Consider the following 18,416-nt stretch of genomic DNA (forward strand, 5'->3'; position numbering starts at 1 on the left):
TCATGCCGGGCATGTGATGCGACAACTTGAGGCCCCTCCCCCAGTCCACCAGTCCCTCTGCACCAGCGATAACATTGCTTCTTCCACGCTTTCTGGAAGTCCCTTCACTGTCAGTAACCTATTCCTGTGTGAGAACAGCTCTGTTTAGTGAGGAAGTTTAGTATACTCGAACTTCTTTCTATTGCTTTTGAGTTTGGCTTCGATATTGTTACTGAATGTGTGACATTCCTTTAAAATGTCAGCTGCCGGAGAACAGGAAGTGCTATTTTCTTGTCTTCATCCTTTTTTTTTTTTTTCCTGGCAGATTCCACCCCCTAGGCTAGCAAAAGAAACTGTGGCTGACTGGCAGGAACCTTCAACTTTCAAGGATCCACAAAGTAAAAACAATAAACAAGAGAAAATGCAATATTGTATATAACCCTATATATAGAAAACAATTATCGTCAGAACATATCATAGCATAAACATGCCTCATTATTAGCAACACTGGCCATTGCTTGTGACATTCAAACATGCTGTCTGTCCTACGCTTTGGTACAACTCCGTTTGGATGCTCAGTACTCAGCCGACACAGGCAAGCTTGGCCGGTATTTGTTCCTTGTTTGTATTACATTTTTGTTCCCCTCTTACCTCCCCTTGCTGTATGTTGCAATGGCCCTGGGTGACACACACTCCCTGCCCTTTTGCGGTCCTCCCACATGCTTCCTCAGGCATTTGTCGGGGTCACAGGTTAGCTGGCCATGGTCTGGCACACTGGCTTTGCACCCTCTGGATTGTGGTGCTGGCGCACACACTCACTCTTAGTCGAGACACACGTGATGGCCGTGGCACTTGCCGTGCGCTGAAGTGGGGCTCACACACTTGTTCCCCAGGTCACATTTCCTGTTTGTGGGGCTTGTATATCTCTTTAGTTCTGATGTTCCTGGCGGAGGGTGTCACACACACACACACCCCCGCCCTGCTGGGAAGCACGCTCACACCTGATGTGTGGGAATCACTCGCATTGCCAGGAAGTGCTAACAGCAGAGCTGCCAGAGTCACGTATGAGTGACCCGGGGGCTCGAACTCATGACCAGATACTTGCAAGGCAGCTGCTTCAAGCCCCTGGGCTCATCCTCCGGGCCCTTATCTGCATTTGTATTTTATAAAACAAAACAAAACACACACACACACCTGAAGAAAGTAGATTCTCATGCCCAGATTGTTTCAGACAAAGTCAGAAGGTTTCCAATATTTGAACTGATTGGTGATTCTAAGTGGAAACTTCAGTGAAATAAAATGGAAAAAGTTCTTCCCTCTCCTCCCTCGGTCATGACAGTTGTAGTTCAAGGCCCAGTTCCCTCTGACCAGAGAACAATTAATGGCGACTGGTGGACAATGACACTGTATCCCCTCCATCACATGTAGGTATACAAGCATTGCATGATAACATTCATCACAGCTAGTTATTGCAATTTGTGGGTCTGGCCAAGGATATTCCCAGTTGTTTTCCACAACTCTGGTCCTCAAGAAGTCCGTTGACTGTTAACTGTTGACCGAAGCATTTCAAGTTCTATCCCACTTTGGATAGTTTTTCAATATATTAGTTGTTAGTCTCTTAACAGACATAAATAATTTAATTTAGAGTCGATGTCATTTACCATAAGGGACAATTGTGTGGGTATCTCCAGCACCTCGAAACCCCCATCCCAAATCTCTTACTAATAAGAAAGAGGTCTTAAAATCTGGACTTTTCTTATCACTGTGTCACTGTCATCCCATTGATCATCGATTTTCTCAAGCGGGCGCCAGAATGTCTCCATTCGTCCTAGCCCTGAGATTTTAGCCTCTCTTTACTCGTTCTTTCCAGCGGTGCCACATTGGAGGCTCTTTCAGGGTACGAGGAACGCGACCCATCATTGTTGCTGTAATTGGCATATCAAATACACCGCAGAGAGCTTGCCAGGCTCTGCCATGCAGGCAGGATGCTCTCAGTATCTTGCCAGGTTCTCTGAGAGGGGGAACTAGTCTATAAGAGATCGCTTCCGGGAGCGTTGTTTTATAGTCTCTGGATCTTCGCCACTGGTGGAATTACACAGCGCCAAGGGCAGTTTATGAGTGTGGCTTCCAAGCTACTGGAAAATGGGGGGTCTGAGTGGAGGAGGCCCAGTCCCGATTCTAGCAGACTTAGAGATCTCAGACCCTGGTCCCACACACCTGGGTTCCTCTGCCGGTTCCTTCATGCGTGAGGCTTGTCCGAACATGTGGAGAGGAGCCTTGAGCATGGCTGTGGCTGAGTTCCAGAAGTCTTCGGCTGCCAGGGCTCTGCTCAGGGCATGGAGGGAAACTCAACCCACCCCGCTCCGAGGGGCCCCGGTGAAGACAGCCGGGCGCGGGGGCAAGAGACTCTGTCGCTCTCTTCCAGGAGCATGGACTTTTCTTACAGGGAGTTATGTCTAGTTTCCAATGACTACTGGAAATAACTTTGGAGAATGCTAAAAGAGACAGATGAATTTAGTAAATTGAAGAGGCATTTCAGAATTAATTGCTCAATGAATTGGGAAAGCCAGCTCCAAAAATCAGTGAGAGTTGGGAGGAGAGACTTTGTGTCTATCTCTATATTCTGTATAGTGGTACCGAATAATATACTGTAATGAGATCTACATTCATTAAATGTAAGATAGTGGAGTTGTTCATTACTTATAACTTATGACAAGTTTTTGTCATGCACAGTTAAAAATAGTCTGTAGCACTGTAGAACTCTCGTCCCGTTGTTCATCAATTTGCTCAAGCGGGCACCAGTAACGTCTCCATTGTGAGACTTGTTGTTACTGTTTTTGGCATATCAAATACGCCACAGGTAGCTTGCCAGGCTCTGCCGTGCGGGCGGGATACTCTCGGTAGCTTGCTGGGCTCTCTGAAAGGGACGGAGGAGTCGAACCTGGGTCAGCCACGTGCAAGGCAAACGTCCTACCCGCTCTGTTACCACTCCAGGCCTAATGAGGAATAATTGATGTGTTTTTTCCCAGTTTTTCAGAAACAAAACAAAGCACCACTCTATGTTTTCTTTGATGATGGGCTGTTTTCAACTAAAAGTTATATAATTTTTATGTTTCACTACCTTGAGAGAACAGTGAAGTGGGTCATTATTTGTGTATTTGTGTTTATTTTTTCTCCATGGAAGATTAATTCTTTATTCATCTTCATTTGGTTCTCCACTTATTAACTCACTAGAGGGGGAAACCTAACCCCTTCATGTTGCAGAAATGGCAAACTTCTTGGCAAATCTAGGTTCTTGGGGAAGAAGAGCCCGTAGTATGCAGATGCTCCTCCTTTCTCAGTCCCCCTGGAAACCAAGGTTGATGTGTCCCTTCCCACCCCTCCCAACTAATCGTTCCTTCCCACTCTCATCCTGCTCCCTTTGGTCTAAAGTTGCACTGTCTAAAACATTATTTTTTTGATAGATGAAAGTCAAATGTGCTCATAATAATAACTTAATGTTTATACCATACTTACTGTTTTCTAGGTTTGTTATATACGTTGTCACCTTTAATAATCACTCACCCCTTTGGACTAGGTACCAAGATTAGAGATTTGGAGATAATGAACTCAATGCTAGAGATTTAGTAAATCTAAGGTCAAGCAACTGGAAGTTATGACAAATGACTCTGCTGTGTAATTTCACTTATTAGATTGATAAGGAGAGAGGCTGGAGAATTTGGCTCTCTCATACCCTTTATTCCTGTGGTCCCATTAATTTGCTGCTGAATGAGATTTAAGAATATGTTAGTTTTTGTCTAAATTAAAATTAGAATTCAAAACATCTTATAGGTAAGCACAGTTTGATTATTTACCCTGTGAAAAAATGAATCATTGCAAAAAAAACAATCAAATACAATTTTATGTTATTCATCTTAATTCAGCCTTGATGCTAACATATTTCTTTTAACCATATTTTAAATTCCCATAAGTGAAAAGTTCTCTTGAGTCTGATTTACTGTCTGTGTCCCAAGAAAATGGTACAATTAGCACTATAAATAAAATGCCTCGTATTCAATCACTCTCTTACGGTTATACATCATAGATTCATAGAAAATTTTACATGTCCCTACATGCTGTATCCTGGGCCAATATTAATGGCATTGGTATGAGTGAGGAAAAAAATAAGCCAGTGAGTATCAGGGTTATAGACTGTACGATTCCATTTATAGAATATTCTAGGAAGGAAAAATCTCTAGCTAGGAAGTGGATATGAAGGATCTGGAAAGAATTCTACGGGGAGGGAATTCCTTTGTAGTGATAAACTCTTTCCATATTTCCATTGTGGACGTGCTTATCTGACTCTACACATGATAGACTTTTATGCACATTTATTAAAAAAAAAAATCTGCATTGGAGGAAAGTGGAGAAGTCCAAGCTGAGGAGCCAAAGCTACGCCATGATAGCTTCACTAGTGGACGGGTTCCATTAGGCCAGACTTTTCGTTTACGGGAACTTGAACAGCCCATCCCAAGAACAAAGGGCCCGTGTCTAAAAACACCACTGGATGCCTAAAGCCTGAACCTCCCAGGCCACAGCTACTCAGAAGCGCCTTGCCAGGGGCTCCCAGCACAGGTGGCCCCCCTAGATTACACGCACATGCTGGTAACGGGCTAAGGTTGAATGTAGCCTGTCATGCCGTGCTCCACTCTTCAAACTGTGAAGATGAACCGATCTTGTAGTCATGTTCAAGTTCCCCGCTTCCCGCTGTAAACCCTCTATCACCCCTTGCTCCTTAAGGGTTCAGGGCTCTCAGCTTCAACCCGCTGCGTTGGTGTTGCCTGGGAGACCAACCTCGAGCTTGCAATAAAGACCCTCCTGTGTTTGCGTCGAAGTCGGCTCCATGGTAGTCTTTGGGAAACTGAGTCATGGGCATAACACAAGTAAGTGCTAATATCTCGTTCTCTGTGTTGTTTCTGGGAGGGACTGGAGCGATAGCACAGTAGGTAGGGCGTTTGCCTAGCACGCAGCCGACCCGGGTTTGATTCTTCCGTCCCTCTCGGAGAGCCCGGCAAGCTACTGAGAGTATCCCGCCCGCACAGCAGAGCCTGGCAAGCTACCTGTGGCATATTCTATATGCCAAAAACAGTAACAACAAGTCTCATAATGGAGACGTTACTGGTGCCCGCTCAAGCAAATCGATGAACAATGGGACGACAGTGCTACAGTGCTACAGTGTGTTGCTGCCATCAGTTTCTAGTTTTAATCATTCCCTAGAGGCTGTCACTGTTGGAGAAAGAGGCCCTCTACATTAAAACACCGGAGCTTCCGTCTTGGCAAACAGAGAACTGTCCACGTGGTCATATGTAGCATTTATGTGGGTCTTGGCTGGCTTTGTTGGACTCACCCAGCTGTGTTCGGGGCTTACTCCTGTATCTTCACTCAAAGTCACTCTTGGTGGCCTCAGGGGACCAAAATTGGTGCCAGGGATAAAACCTGGGTCAGCAAACATCCTGCCCTTTGTACTATTGCTCGGGCTTAAAACCATTTCACTATCTCACTTGAGAATACATGATAACCAAGAGTTCTACATATTATATGTATAAATTTGAAAAAACCTGTACATAAGAAATATATAAATAGAAAAAGTCTACAAATAGAATACTGTAGGTTTTTCCTATTCACTGTCACTGTATCACTGTCATCCTGTTGCTCATCGATTTGCTCGAGCGGGCACCAGTAACATCTCCATTATGAGACTTATTGTTACTGTTTTTGGCATATCCAATACGCCACAGGTAGCTTGCCAGGCTCTGCCATGGGGGCGAGATATTCTCGGTAGCTTGCCGGGCTCTCTGAGAGAGGCAGAGGAATCGAACTCGGGTCGACTGTGTGCAAGGCGAAAGCACTACCCTCTGTGCTAGGTTTTTCTTATTATTGCCTAAGTTCAAGAGGGCTGCCGGGAGACTAAAGCAGAGGTTGGGGGAAATCTGGAAATGGGTTTTTGATTGCAGGAGCCTAAGAGGAACTTCCCGCCCCCAGAAAGGACTGAGCCGCAGCTGGGGAATCCGCACCCCCCTGTGCCCAGGTCCCCGACATTCTCCTCCGGCAATGTTTGAACACACTCATCTTCAAGGTACCAGTGGAGGATGTCCTGGCCATTAAACAGTTCCCTGGCTCTCTGCACTTTTTTGTTGGGATTCATTCCTTATCTGCATATACAAATTAGAGAATGGCAATTAAGCTGTCTTCTGGGGAAAGGAAGCATTAAAAAGACAGACCCGCCCGCTGTTGTCTGGCGGGGAGGCTCTGCCGGTTCTGCTGTACACTCCCGCCCAGGGCTGAGGAGCTTGGCCCAAATACCCAGTAATTACCAAACAGCTCTCACCCAGAAAGAGAAAGAGCCTCGGGGAGGAAGAAGGGTGGGAGGTGTAATTGGGGAAAAGGAGGCCCTCAGTATTAAACCCACAGCGCTTCCTTCCGCCCAAGGGGTCCGCCTCGTCGCCTGCCTCATCCTCAGAAAATGCCTCAGAAAATGTGCTCTGGGCTGATGGTCCCTGCAGGGGGCTTCCAGGGAAGAGAGGTTCCAGGGTGAGGAAGTTCGGGCTTGGTCGTGCTTGCCACTGGGAAGGACAGAAGAGCAGGTCCAGAGTGAGAAGAAGAATCAAACAGGCATTCGCTCTGGTGCCTCTGAACTGCCGTCTTAGGTATCCTAGTGAAGGGGTTGCAGAGAACTGCGCCTTGGGCTTGGCTACTGGACCCGTCGGGCATCAGGGCATCAGGTCTGGGTGGCTCTGATCCTGCCGTGCAAATTTCCCCCAGCACCGATCTTCACTGCACCAATAGAATATTCTTGAAATTTTTTTAAGTGCTCTCTAGGGCCCAGGGAGAGCTGCGCAGGCAGAGGCCTCAGGTTTGACCCCCTGCAGCAGCCTACATGCCCACAGGAGGCCCCCGCGGTGCCCTTGGAGTCTGGGCACCACCCGACCAAGGGTGCCAGTGCGGACATCCCTGCACAACAGCGAAGGGAAGGGAGGAGACGACGGTGCTGTCGGTGAACTGCTGCTGCCTGAATCCGGAGCCTTTGGCACCGCATCTCCCTGGGAGATCGGGCCGGCGCTGGGCTCCCAGCCTACCCTCCCGCTCCCGCCCTTGGTCCCTCCCCACCTTCCCTTGCACACCCTCAGAAGCAATGACACTGAGCAACAGACGCGCCTTCCCCCACTGGGCAGGGAGGGGCCCACTGAGTGTTTAAAAACATCGTCTGCTAAAGAGACGTTCACCGGACCCGGGTACCAAATAGCACAGCTTCCACTCACAGCATCGGGTACCTGGGGAAAGCTCAGTGTCCAGAATGGGAGGTCCAGTTTCTACCGAGCCTGCTCTGCTTTCACACCGTCATACAGTCTGAAGCCATTCCTGAGTGGAAGGCCCGGAGGGGCAGCTCCGTAGGCTGAGTGCATGCATGCTTCCCGTGCGGCAGGACGGGCCCCAGCCCCGTCCCGGGCACGGCCTCATCCTCCCAGCACCGCCCTGGGTGACCCCTGAGCACGGAACTCAGAATAGCCTCTGAGCACCGCCAAGTATAGAAAAATAAAATCAAATCGTGGGGCTAGGGCAATAGGAGAGCAGGTAGGGCCCTTGGCTTCCACGCAGCCAACCTGGACTCGATCCCTGGCATCCCATCTGGTCCCCTGAGCACTGCCAGGAGTGATCCCTGCGCTCAGCGGCTCTGAGCACAGTAAGCTCTGAGCACAGCTGGATGTGGCCCAAACATCAAAATAAATAATAAAGTAAAATCCTAAGTCGAAGTGAAAGACCATCTGTCCCTGGGGAGGACCGGGGAGAATTGGGGTGCAGGGGTGGGGGGGAGGCTTGATTCTCCCTGATGCCGAAGCTGCAGCTTCCCAAAGGAGGAAAAATTCAGGTCTATGTACACTGTGCACCTCTAAGAAAAAAAGCAAAATCATTCCGTTTGCAGCAGCATGGTGGAACTAGAGGACGGCATGTTGGGTGACGTCACTCCGGAGAGGGCCGGGTGCAGATGAGCTCTCAGATGGGACTCAAAGACACACAGCAGGGGAGCCACAAAGGCAGGGGTGAGGACTGACCCACACAACTGACCTGCGGGGTTGAGAGGGAGGGGCATTGGGGTTCTTGGGAGAGGGATGTGGGTGCGCTGGTGATGGGTGTGGGGTTGGAATTGTGTACATGAGAATTCATCATCAGTAACATTGAGAACCACAGGATCTCAATGAACAAAAGCTGTTTTTAAAGACAGGGGAGTTGTCCGCCTATTTAAATTAGTGCCCTCCCGTCACTGGGCAGACCAGACCCCCCCCAAACTTGCAATGGTTCCCCCCTGCTCTGCCTCCATCACCCAGAGCACATCTCTCAGCCCAGTCCTCATCACTGTGTACCATTACGGGCTACCTCAGTTTTTAAAAATTCATTCACTCATTCATTTTTATAAAGTTGTTCATGATTTATTACATTCATCCACCACCATTATTTTCAATTTTCCCAACCACCCTTCTAGCCTGCCCCTCCAGCAGGCCCTGAATCATTTATTTTATATTGCCTGTTATAATTCACTAAAATGATCAAAAATATTTTCATCAAAGAAAATGTGGGAATATTGTTGCATCTCACCATCGAGCCATTAACTCTCTCTATTTTGAGTGATGGATTCAACAGTAATGAAGGTGTAGCACTGTACTATAGCACTGTCATCCCATTGTTCATCAATTTGCTGGAGCGTGCACCAGTAGCATCTCCATTGTGAGACTCGTTGTTAATGTTTTTGGCATGTCGAATACGCCAGAGGGAGCTTGCCAGGCTCTGCCGTGCAGGCGGGATACTCTCGATAACTTGCCAGGCTGTCTGAGAGGAACGGAGTAATCCAACCGGGTGGACCGCGTGCAAGGCAGACGCCCTACCTGTTGTGCTATCGCTCCAGTCCATGAAAGTGTATGCCCAGAATTTCTCTTTATGATCCACCACGCACAGCCCCAGAGCATGAGAGAAACCTCCCTCAAGTCCCCGAAGCCCAAACATTTACCATCAGTATTGAATAGGGTTACGGTGAAAGTCCGGATGAGCACAACTGCTCCTCTTCACTGTTCCTCTCTCTAAGGGCTTATCCTGGCTCAGGGAGGTGTGGCCCTGTGAATAATGGAACTGGGCACTGAGCCTTAAATAGCTCGTTGTCTTTACCCTGCAGAAAGAGAAAACATTCGCTCACATCCCTGAAAATGGATGATGAGTAACTTAAAACTTTGTGGATGTCCAGAATTTGGTTCCAGCCTCTTCTTAACTCTCTGAGCTAGGGTGGGAAACAACAGCTTCACTCAGAGCATCGTCCTCCCTTGGGGATGCACGGTGTCTGACGCACATGCAGATAACAGGAAAGTGGCCAGGGGCCTCCCAATAGGAAGGAAAGAACTGGGCTACCAGATAATAAATGTGTTCCGAGCTGCACCGGGACTAGGGAGAGCTCCATGGGACTCGCGTGCGCTTTGCATGCAGGGGTGTGGGAGGTGTCGTCGATCACCATCTCTGAACGATTCCCCAAGCACCACCAGAAGTGACTCCCTAATCTGAGTGGCCCCTGAAGCCTGCCAGGTGTGACCAAGAACCGAAATAAACAAGTCAAACAAAATAACACAAAACAAAACAAAAAAACACCCCCTGATGCAACTCCAACAAAAGATAGGGAAATCTGGTGATAAAATCTAAAAAATCAACCCAAATATGCCTGAGAACTAGAGGCGGGGGGGAGGGGGGGCTGGGGGGGAATTAACTGCATCTTCTCTGTCTCCTCTCTGCCTATTACACTAGAAAATCTCCAAACCTACTGTGTTGTTCTTAAAATGCATTCACGTTGTTCAGGCTTTAGATGTAAAATGCAAAACTATAAGGTTTGAGACCTAATTCTTGAGGCCTGTTTTTGTTGTCAGGGTGGAAAAGAGTTTTCTAATCAGAGATCAAATCTGGATGCCGTGGGCCGGAGAGATGCCACAGGGGGGAATGTGCTTGTCTTGCATGGGGCCCACCCTGGTCTCATTCCCACCGTCAAAGATGGTCCCCTAAGCACCACCAGAGATCATGCCCCAAGCACAGATCCCGGAATAGTCTCTGAGCACCATCCGGTGTGGCCAAACCCCACCTCCCAAACATTAGAAATCATAAAAGAACGTATAAATAAAATGTGACTACTCAATGTAAGAATTTTGCAAGTCTGAGAATGGAAAATCTTATAAATAATTGGGATATTCCTTAAATAAATGAATTCTAGGGACAAAGATAGAAACACTTAAAATTTATAAAAAACAGTTCAAGGTGAAAAGTTACAAATAGTTAAATAGATATAAAATAGCAGCATCACCTGGACCTCCCTCAGGTCTCATTGGTCCTGTTGACAAAGAAGATCACATTTCTGGAAAGATCTGCCAGCCCGCACAGCCCTTTACCACCCCTCCACCGCACTCAGACCCATTAGTCAAAAGAAATACGCAAAGAGCAGGGGCCTCAGAACTGTCAGTAAATTCTGCAAAGTTGAAATGCAAGCCATCACTTCGAGTCATTCCCAGGTATCACAGCTAGCTAGAAACCTTCTGTGGCTTTATGGCTGAGCCGTTGAGCCCCTACTAAGGTTTCGGACATTTTTTTTTCAGATATGTCATTGATGGCCCCTACACAGATACATCTGTGTGCCGTTGGCGTTTTTTAGAGTATTTATTCATCCAAAGTGAAATGTCATCCAGGAATTTAGGACTGAAAAACCTGCATTGAGATCAAGGTCAGGTCCAAATCCCTGAGTGGTTTCTAAGCGGCTTATGCAATCCAGAGCAAACAGAATCTGGTGGTGCTGTCTGGCTCCCTGAAGGAGCCAGCTTTGGGCCGCTGTAGCACTATTGAATTTGTCCTGAATCTGTACTACCCTCATAGCACATTTGCTCACTCTAACGTGCGGGGAGCCCAGGTAATGGGATATATGCATGTGGCAGTAGGACCCCTGAGGAGTGGTGCAGATAGGCATTCCAGGTGGGAGATACCTGCGAACATATGTGTGACACTGATACCCATCTGATAATGTCCAGTGGATATAGTTGGGGTTGACGTCGTAGCCTTACAAAAGGCTCCCTTGTTGAGAGCCCAGAATTCTCACCCAGGGGCTAAGCCTCACTTAATGTCATGGGGAACAGGCTCAGTGACCCAGACGACCAGAATCCAAGGGAGTTTCTAGTGACAGGTCCGTGGAAGGGGTGCATCGTTGAGGGCAGAGGAAATGAAATTTCGGGATATCTGTTTACCTCCATTCTCTGCACTGTCTGGGGAGCCACAAGCCAGACTCACTGAATTAGATCAAAGAAGCAGAAACTCTTTCTGAGAGGACTTGTGTGTGCTGGGAAATTGTGTTAGAGGTCGTTAAGAAACCTTATTTCGGGCTGCTTTGATCCGCACTAGCAGGGCGAATTGCTATGAAAAAGCCAGTGGTGGTTGATTGAGTATCCATCAAGTCTGCGTAGGGAACAGCTTGCTTTCAGACAGATGGATAAAACAGGCACTTATTCCTTTACCATGGGAGAGAAAGGGTTTTGCCCCCTCCTCAGGGACCCGTGAAATGCAACATAATTGTAAGCCAGCGTCGCTGGTAAGGTGCCCCCTATCCTAGGGTCAGTCCCCAGGAGAGTTGAACTGAACTGTCACGGCTTTGCAGGCCCCATTTGGGGGCCTTTTCTCAAAGACAAGATGACAGCATTGCATAGGAGCCTTAGAAAGAAAAGCTGACTCTGTGTCAGACTCTCGACATTTGTAATCCTGGTCATGAGCTTCGGCATAGAATTGGCACCCTCATGGCATTGATTGGTTGGTTAGTTGGTTGGTTGATTGGTTGGTTGGTTGGTTGGTTGATTGGTTGGTTGGTTGGTCGGTTGGTTAACTGGTTGGTTGGCTGTGTTAGTTGATTTGTTGGTTTATTGATTAGTTGATTGGTTGGTTGTTATGTTGGTTGGTTAGTTGATTAGTTGGTTGGTTAGTTATGTTGGTTGATTGGTTGATTGGTTGGTTGATTGTGTTGGTTGTGTTAGTTGATTGGTTGGTTGGTTAGATGGTTGGTTGGTTGTGGTGGTTGATTGGTTGGTTTATTGGTTAGCTGATTGGTTGGTGGATTGTGTTGTTTGTATTGGTTGATTGGTTGGTTGTGTTGGTTGGTTATGTTGGTTTGTTGGTTGGTTGGATGGTTGGTTGTGGTAGTTGATTGGTTGGTTTATTGGTTAGTTGATTGGTTGGTTGATTGTGTTGGTTGTGTTGGTTGATTGGTTGGCTGTGTTGGTTGGTTATGTTGGTTGGTTGATTGGTTGGTTAGATGGTTGGTTGGTTGTGGTTGTTTATTGGTTGGCTGAGTTGGTTGGTTGATTTGTTGGTTGATTGTGTTGGTTGTGTTGGTTGGTTAGTTGGTTAGTTGGTTGGTTGGTTATGTTGGTTGATTGGTTGGTTGGTTGGCTGCATTATCTCTGGTTGAAGAATTTCCCTGAGTTCTGCCCACTCATCCCTTTCCCTTGATGTCTCTCTCCCAACAGGTGTAGAGGATATCGTGGCAATCATGATTCCTGAGCCCAAAGGGAGGGAATTGGTCAGCCTGCTGGACAGGAACGTCACCGTGACCATGTACATCACCATTGGCACCCGCAACCTGCAGAAGTACGTGAGCCGCACCTCAGTGGTGTTTGTCTCCATCTCCTTCATCGTCCTCATGATCATCTCCCTCGCCTGGCTGGTCTTTTATTATATCCAGAGGTTCCGATATGCTAATGCCAGAGACAGGAACCAGGTGAGTAGCCAATGATGCATCCAATTTATGAATGCAATCAATACAGTGATTCCCAAAGTGCAAGCAGACCTGGGAGACATTGGAAATCACAGAAAATACAAAGCAAAAATCAAGGTGACCCCTTTGAGCCCACACAAGATAAATGCTGGATATTATTCTCATTTCTCCCTTAATATCCTCATTGACTCAAAAAAGAAAAATGAGCCCCTAAAATGGATGTTCAGTTTCAGAAGATGCCTTTACACTGGTGTGGCCTGGGTTGTCTCTTTCAATCCACGAATTACAATGGATTACATGAATGGCTTTCCCGTTGTAGAACCTGCCTGAATTCTCGGGACATGGTGATCGCTCAATGTTCTAAAAGCTACTTCTTAGTGTTTCATTTAGTATTTGTGTACTTTTACCTTGAGACTAACATGTGAAATTATTCATCCACAATTTATGGTGTTTTTAATCATGTTCATGGAACAAATATACTGGCCTAAGAAGACAGCCTGGCCCAGGAGTCTCTTAAGTAGCACCGGATCAGGTGATTCTTATATTTCCAAAAATTTTCTCTAAGCCAGTAAGTTCACCACTGTTCGCTTCAGGAGATGAAAGGTTTTTTTTTTTTTTTCAGTTTTTTTAGTTTAGTTTTTTTCCTGTCTATTTTGTGGTAATGACTCCTTAAATGTTCTGTAGCATCTGGAATAAATTTTTGAAATATTGCTGCTGCTTTTCTCTTGATTTTCAAAATGACATATCATCATCGTCCTAATAAATTTTGGCAATCGGGAAAATACTAAAGGAAGACAAACATACATGCTATTTCAACTGAATTGTTAGTGATTGATAACATTACCTTTCAGGTGCTTAATCACATAGAAAGATAAAAATATAGATATAAACATAGATATATGCTCAGTAAACTGTCATTAAATATGTATCTTTGCAGGAATGCAACATAGATTTCAAGTTCTTTATTAAGTTACTTATTAATAAGTTGTTTATTAAGTGGTGAGCATTTTCCCAATCATTAAATAATCTTTGACAACTTATTTTTAGTATCCACATAATACTCAAGTTCTGTCACTCACCAAATATCAGCAAGTTAATCTGTGTTTTTATTTTCTGAACTAAATGGGAATATACCTTCCTTTTACATCTAATATTGATGGCAAAATAAGTTAATGTGTATCATTTTATTTTATTTATTTTTGGTTTGATGAACCCACCTGGTGGTGCTCAGGGCTTGCTTATTCATGCATCTGTGCTCAAAGATCACGCTTGGCAAGATCAAGAACTATATGTGATGCTGAGGCTCAAACCCAGGTTGGTCTGTTCAAGGCAGTTGTGTATCATTTTTAAATCCTCTGTTGCTAAGCATGTATCTTAATTAGTATTATCCATTGTTACTGTGTATGAATTCCTTGATGATCACCTCCAAACCAGCTTAGCCACTTTACTGGATATTTGGAATTTAGGTGAATGTCTATTACTAGTTAGGCACATGGCAGTGAAATAGATGTAGAACTGATATGTTTCATCCCATTAGTCCCTAATGATTAAGTATGAAGAAAATCATATTATTTATCTGTACATAATATGCAAACAGGCTGAAGAGATAGCACATCGGGTAGGGTGTTTGCCTTGCACGTGGCCGACCCGGGTTCCATTCCTCCATCCCTCTGGGAGAGCCCAACAAGCTACCGAGAGTGTCCCGCCTGCATGGCAGAGCCTGGCAAGCTCCCCATGGTGTATTCGATATGCCAAAAACAGTAAAACAAGTCTCACAATGGAGATGTTACTGGTGCCTGCTCGAGCAAATCAATGAGCAACAGGATGACAGTGCTAAGTGATACAGTGAGTATGCAAACACATTCTCATTATTGCAGAGATACTCCAATGACCCTTCATGGATTGATATTTCTATATGGATCAGGCTATGGACAATCCTAGCAATCATTATGTAGAGGAAGCAAGGATTAAATTTTAAGCTAAAGGGGTTGGAGCGTTAGAGGTTATAGAGGTTAATAGGGATTGAGGCCCTTGCCTTGCATTCAGCTGCTCCCAGTTCAATCCCTGGCCCTGTGTATGGTCCCCGAAGAATCACCCAGAGTTGAGGCCAGGAGCGATAGTACAGTGAGTAGGACATTTGCCTTAACGTGGTCGACCTAGGTTTGGTCCCCGGCATCCCCTGTGGTCCACAGAGCACTGTCAGGAGTAATTCCTAAGCACAGAGCCAGGAGTAATCTCTGAGTATTGCTGGGTGTGGCCCAAAAACCACACACACACATACACACACACACACACACACACATTCACATACACAGTTACCAGGAATGATCTCTAAAAGCACAGAGCAAGAAAAAGGCCTGAGCACCATCAGGTGTGGCCCCAAAAATCATAACAAAAATAATTTCAAGCCGCAATGAGTTGAGTAATTATTTCCATCACGTATTGACCCTGGACAGATAGAGAGTCTGTCTATCTGAGTGGACATTTGCATACTCAGTGAGGTGAGGAAAAGAAAAGTGGAAAGCAATGGAACAAAAGGAATAAAAGTGGTTGGTCCAGTTTAAGTTTTTACTCTGCTCCCATCCTATTAACTTTTGTGGAATTATAGGTTGTTACCCTCAGGGTCACTCTTCAAACTGGGATCAGGCACAAGGCAGCACGTTTCCTGACCAAATTAGACAGTGTGCTTTAGCCTATAGAAAAATATTTGTCTTTCAATGGACAATACTCTGTGAACCCAACAGGAAGTTGCAGCTGTGTGCGCGGTAGCTATAATAAGCATCGAATCAAGTCACTTATTAAAGCGTGAGGACCCTGATTCTCAGGTGAGAGAGGCCCCCACTGAGAGGGAGAGCAGAGGTGTTAATGAGTGAAGTATCCAAGGACTCGGGCATGGGAAAGATTGGACTTGAATTAGCTCTGTCTCTGCTCGGCTGGCTCTGTGCACATCCCAATTAGAGCCAAGTCCTCATTATCATCCCTGAACACGTATCCTTCCAGGACACACCCTACCTGGGCAAGATCATTTCCACGTGGTTCCCCTGAGACAAAGTGTGGCTTAGATGGTTTTCACTGAGCACCCTCAGAATGGGGTCTGCCAGGCGGTGTCATGGAGGGGCATGAGGACTGATCCGTAAAGTGACACAGAGAAGGTCATTTGAACACTGCTCTGGAGTCTGGAAGGCTAGATTCTGTTTTTATTTATTTATTTATTTATTTATTTATTTATTTTTCTTGTGCACCATTCCTGGAGGAACTGCAATGCCAGAGTGATGTGTGGAGTGGGTGGAGCAAGCTCCTATTCCAACTCATAGTTCCAAAAATCTATTTAATATATTGTCCTTGGATAGAGGACGTATCCGATACTAAGCGGATAAGAAGAGATACTACACTTGATCTTAGCTAAAAGGCCGAGAAGCAGGCTGGATTCTGGCCTCGGCTCTGGCCGTAGCTCTCGGAGAAGCCTTGCATCATGCCTCCCACTCTCCACCTGCAGTTTCCCAAATACTGACTTGAGGGGCCTGAGAGAGTACAGCGGGGATAGAGGGGGCTTGCCTTGCAGAGGCTGACCTGGGTCCTATCCCAGGTACCCCATATGGTCCCCCAAGTCCCACCGGGAGTGATCCCTAAGCGCAAAGCCAGAAGTAAGCCCTGAGCACCTCCTGGTGTGACCCCAAAACTTAAAAAAAGTAAAAAAAAAATAACAAAACAACAACAAGAGCCCTGTTGATGACATTCCGTGAGGTCTGACTGTATTCCGCAATCCACAAGTGTGGAGGTGGGGAGCCGAAACCGAGCTAGAGGTGTGGGCATCACGAGTGCCATGGGTGCCTCTACAGGGACAGGACAACCCACGCAGTCTCTCCCTCTCCCTCTTTCTCTCCCACCCCACCCCTGTCATATTTTGCATATATGAATTTCTCTGCAGCTCTCAGCACCTCTGCAGCAGTTCCCAGCCTTCCTCCAGGGGGCGCTGCTCCGCGGCTGCCTTCTTCGCTCCCTCTGCTCGGTGCTCGCTCCAGCCGGGTCATGGTTTCTGCCTGGCCATGTCCTGGGAACCCTAATTTGTCCACCAGCCCTGTGCAGCCGAGCCCAGTGGCCACGTGCTCTGCTTTCTGGGGGGAGATGGCCGTACCCCAGAGTCCTGTTCCTCAATGAACCTGGGGACCCCCGGCGCCCCTTGGAGCCCCCACTGGGTGAGGAGGCTGGTGACCCTAGAGCAAACACGCGGTTTTTATTCAGATACACCCGAAAGGAGAGTTAATTAGCAGCCAACAGTGGGAGCCGGCCTTGCTCACAGTTAGGGAGCACAGGCTTCACGTGCTGAGAAATTGGTGTCGCTGGAATGACGCTTTGGAACCAGGTTTCTGGTTTACCCCCTTAGACAGAAAGTCAGGCTTCCTGCGAGTCAACGCTGTGCTGTGGCTTGAGAGTGACTTTTGCCACTTAATTGCTCTGCTTTGCTTTAGATTTTTTTTAAAAAAGTGTGATTGAGGGCTGGAGCAATAGCACAGCGGGGAGGGCGTTTGCCTTGCACGCGGCCGACCCGGGTTTGAATCCCAGCATCCCATATGGTCCCCCAAGCACCGCAGGAGTAACTCCTGAGTGCATGAGCCAGGAGTAACCCCTGTGCATCGCTGGGTGTGACCCAAAAAGAAAAAAAAATTAAAGTGTGATTGAATTGAGGCCAAATATTATATAATACCAATTAAGTACAGTTTTATAAATAGCCAAGCGCTTGGCTGAATAAACAAAACAACCCACGTCTGTTGCTTTTGGATCCCGTTTTCTGCTCCAAGTGTCAGATTTGCTCCCGGTCACCAGCTCCCTCAGAGTCTTGCTCCAGGCTCTTGGTGGAAGCGCTGCCTCCGCTAAGCCTGACTGGCGGGGTGACAGCCAGCACGGAAGCTTTGCTTACCTGTCCACAGGGATTACTGCTCTCTTGGCCATCCGTTTTCCCAGGAAGAACTAAATTTCTTGGGTGGTTTTCCCTGCTGCCTCTTAAAAAAGAAACAAAGAACTATTTCAGCTCTTATTCCCTCATTGTGTGTATGAGTGTCTGTCTGTCTGTCTGTCTGTCTGTGTCCGTGTCTCTGTGTGTGTTCACTGATATTTTTTCAAAGCTCAGAGCTATAACTTAGATGAAGTAAGTGTGTGCATGGGCGGGAGGTGGGGTGGGCGTTCTAATGATGGAAGAAAAATCTATCTCTGGAGGTAGGACCCAATGGGAAACAGAAATGAACCGAGCCTACATGAGAGAAAATAATGGGAACTGATCAAAACTCAGAAAACTATAAGCACGGTGATATGCTAAGATGGAGGGGGTGGAACTGTACAGGGTCTGACCAGGAGCCTTTCTGGGAGGTGGCCAGGAGGAGCTGCTCTTGGAAGTGACTGATTTGGGGACCACAGACAGATCAGGCTATGACGTGAGAAAGAGAAGAGAGACCCGTCCCAGAGAGACCTGTCTCATTCATTTCCCTCAGTTCTGTTCTTTCCCTCCTTTGCTCCTACCTTTTTTTTTCTTTTTGGGTCATACATGGCAATGCTCAGGGGTTACTTCTGTCTCTACATTCAGGAATTACTCTTAGCAGTGCTTGGGGGACCATATGGGATGCTGGGAATC

At 46.7% G+C, this 18,416-nt stretch overlaps 1 protein-coding gene and 1 non-coding gene across 2 annotated transcripts in view; one reads left to right on the plus strand and one right to left on the minus strand.

The window, feature by feature from the left end:
- RNF150 (ring finger protein 150) overlaps positions 1-18,416 on the plus strand; it is a 192,692-nt gene that overhangs the window by 123,766 nt on the left and 50,510 nt on the right. The window contains exon 2 of the mRNA XM_004606202.2: positions 12,543-12,793. Within this exon, the coding sequence (XP_004606259.2) occupies positions 12,543-12,793 (251 nt within the window). The remainder of the gene's footprint in view (positions 1-12,542; positions 12,794-18,416) is intronic.
- Positions 16,022-16,212, minus strand: LOC129406714 (U2 spliceosomal RNA). The gene has a single exon (XR_008631187.1). It is a non-coding gene; the product is annotated as a U2 spliceosomal RNA (small nuclear RNA).

Source organism: Sorex araneus, chromosome 7 (assembly GCF_027595985.1).
Source record: "Sorex araneus isolate mSorAra2 chromosome 7, mSorAra2.pri, whole genome shotgun sequence".
Lineage (NCBI taxonomy): Eukaryota > Metazoa > Chordata > Mammalia > Eulipotyphla > Soricidae > Sorex > Sorex araneus.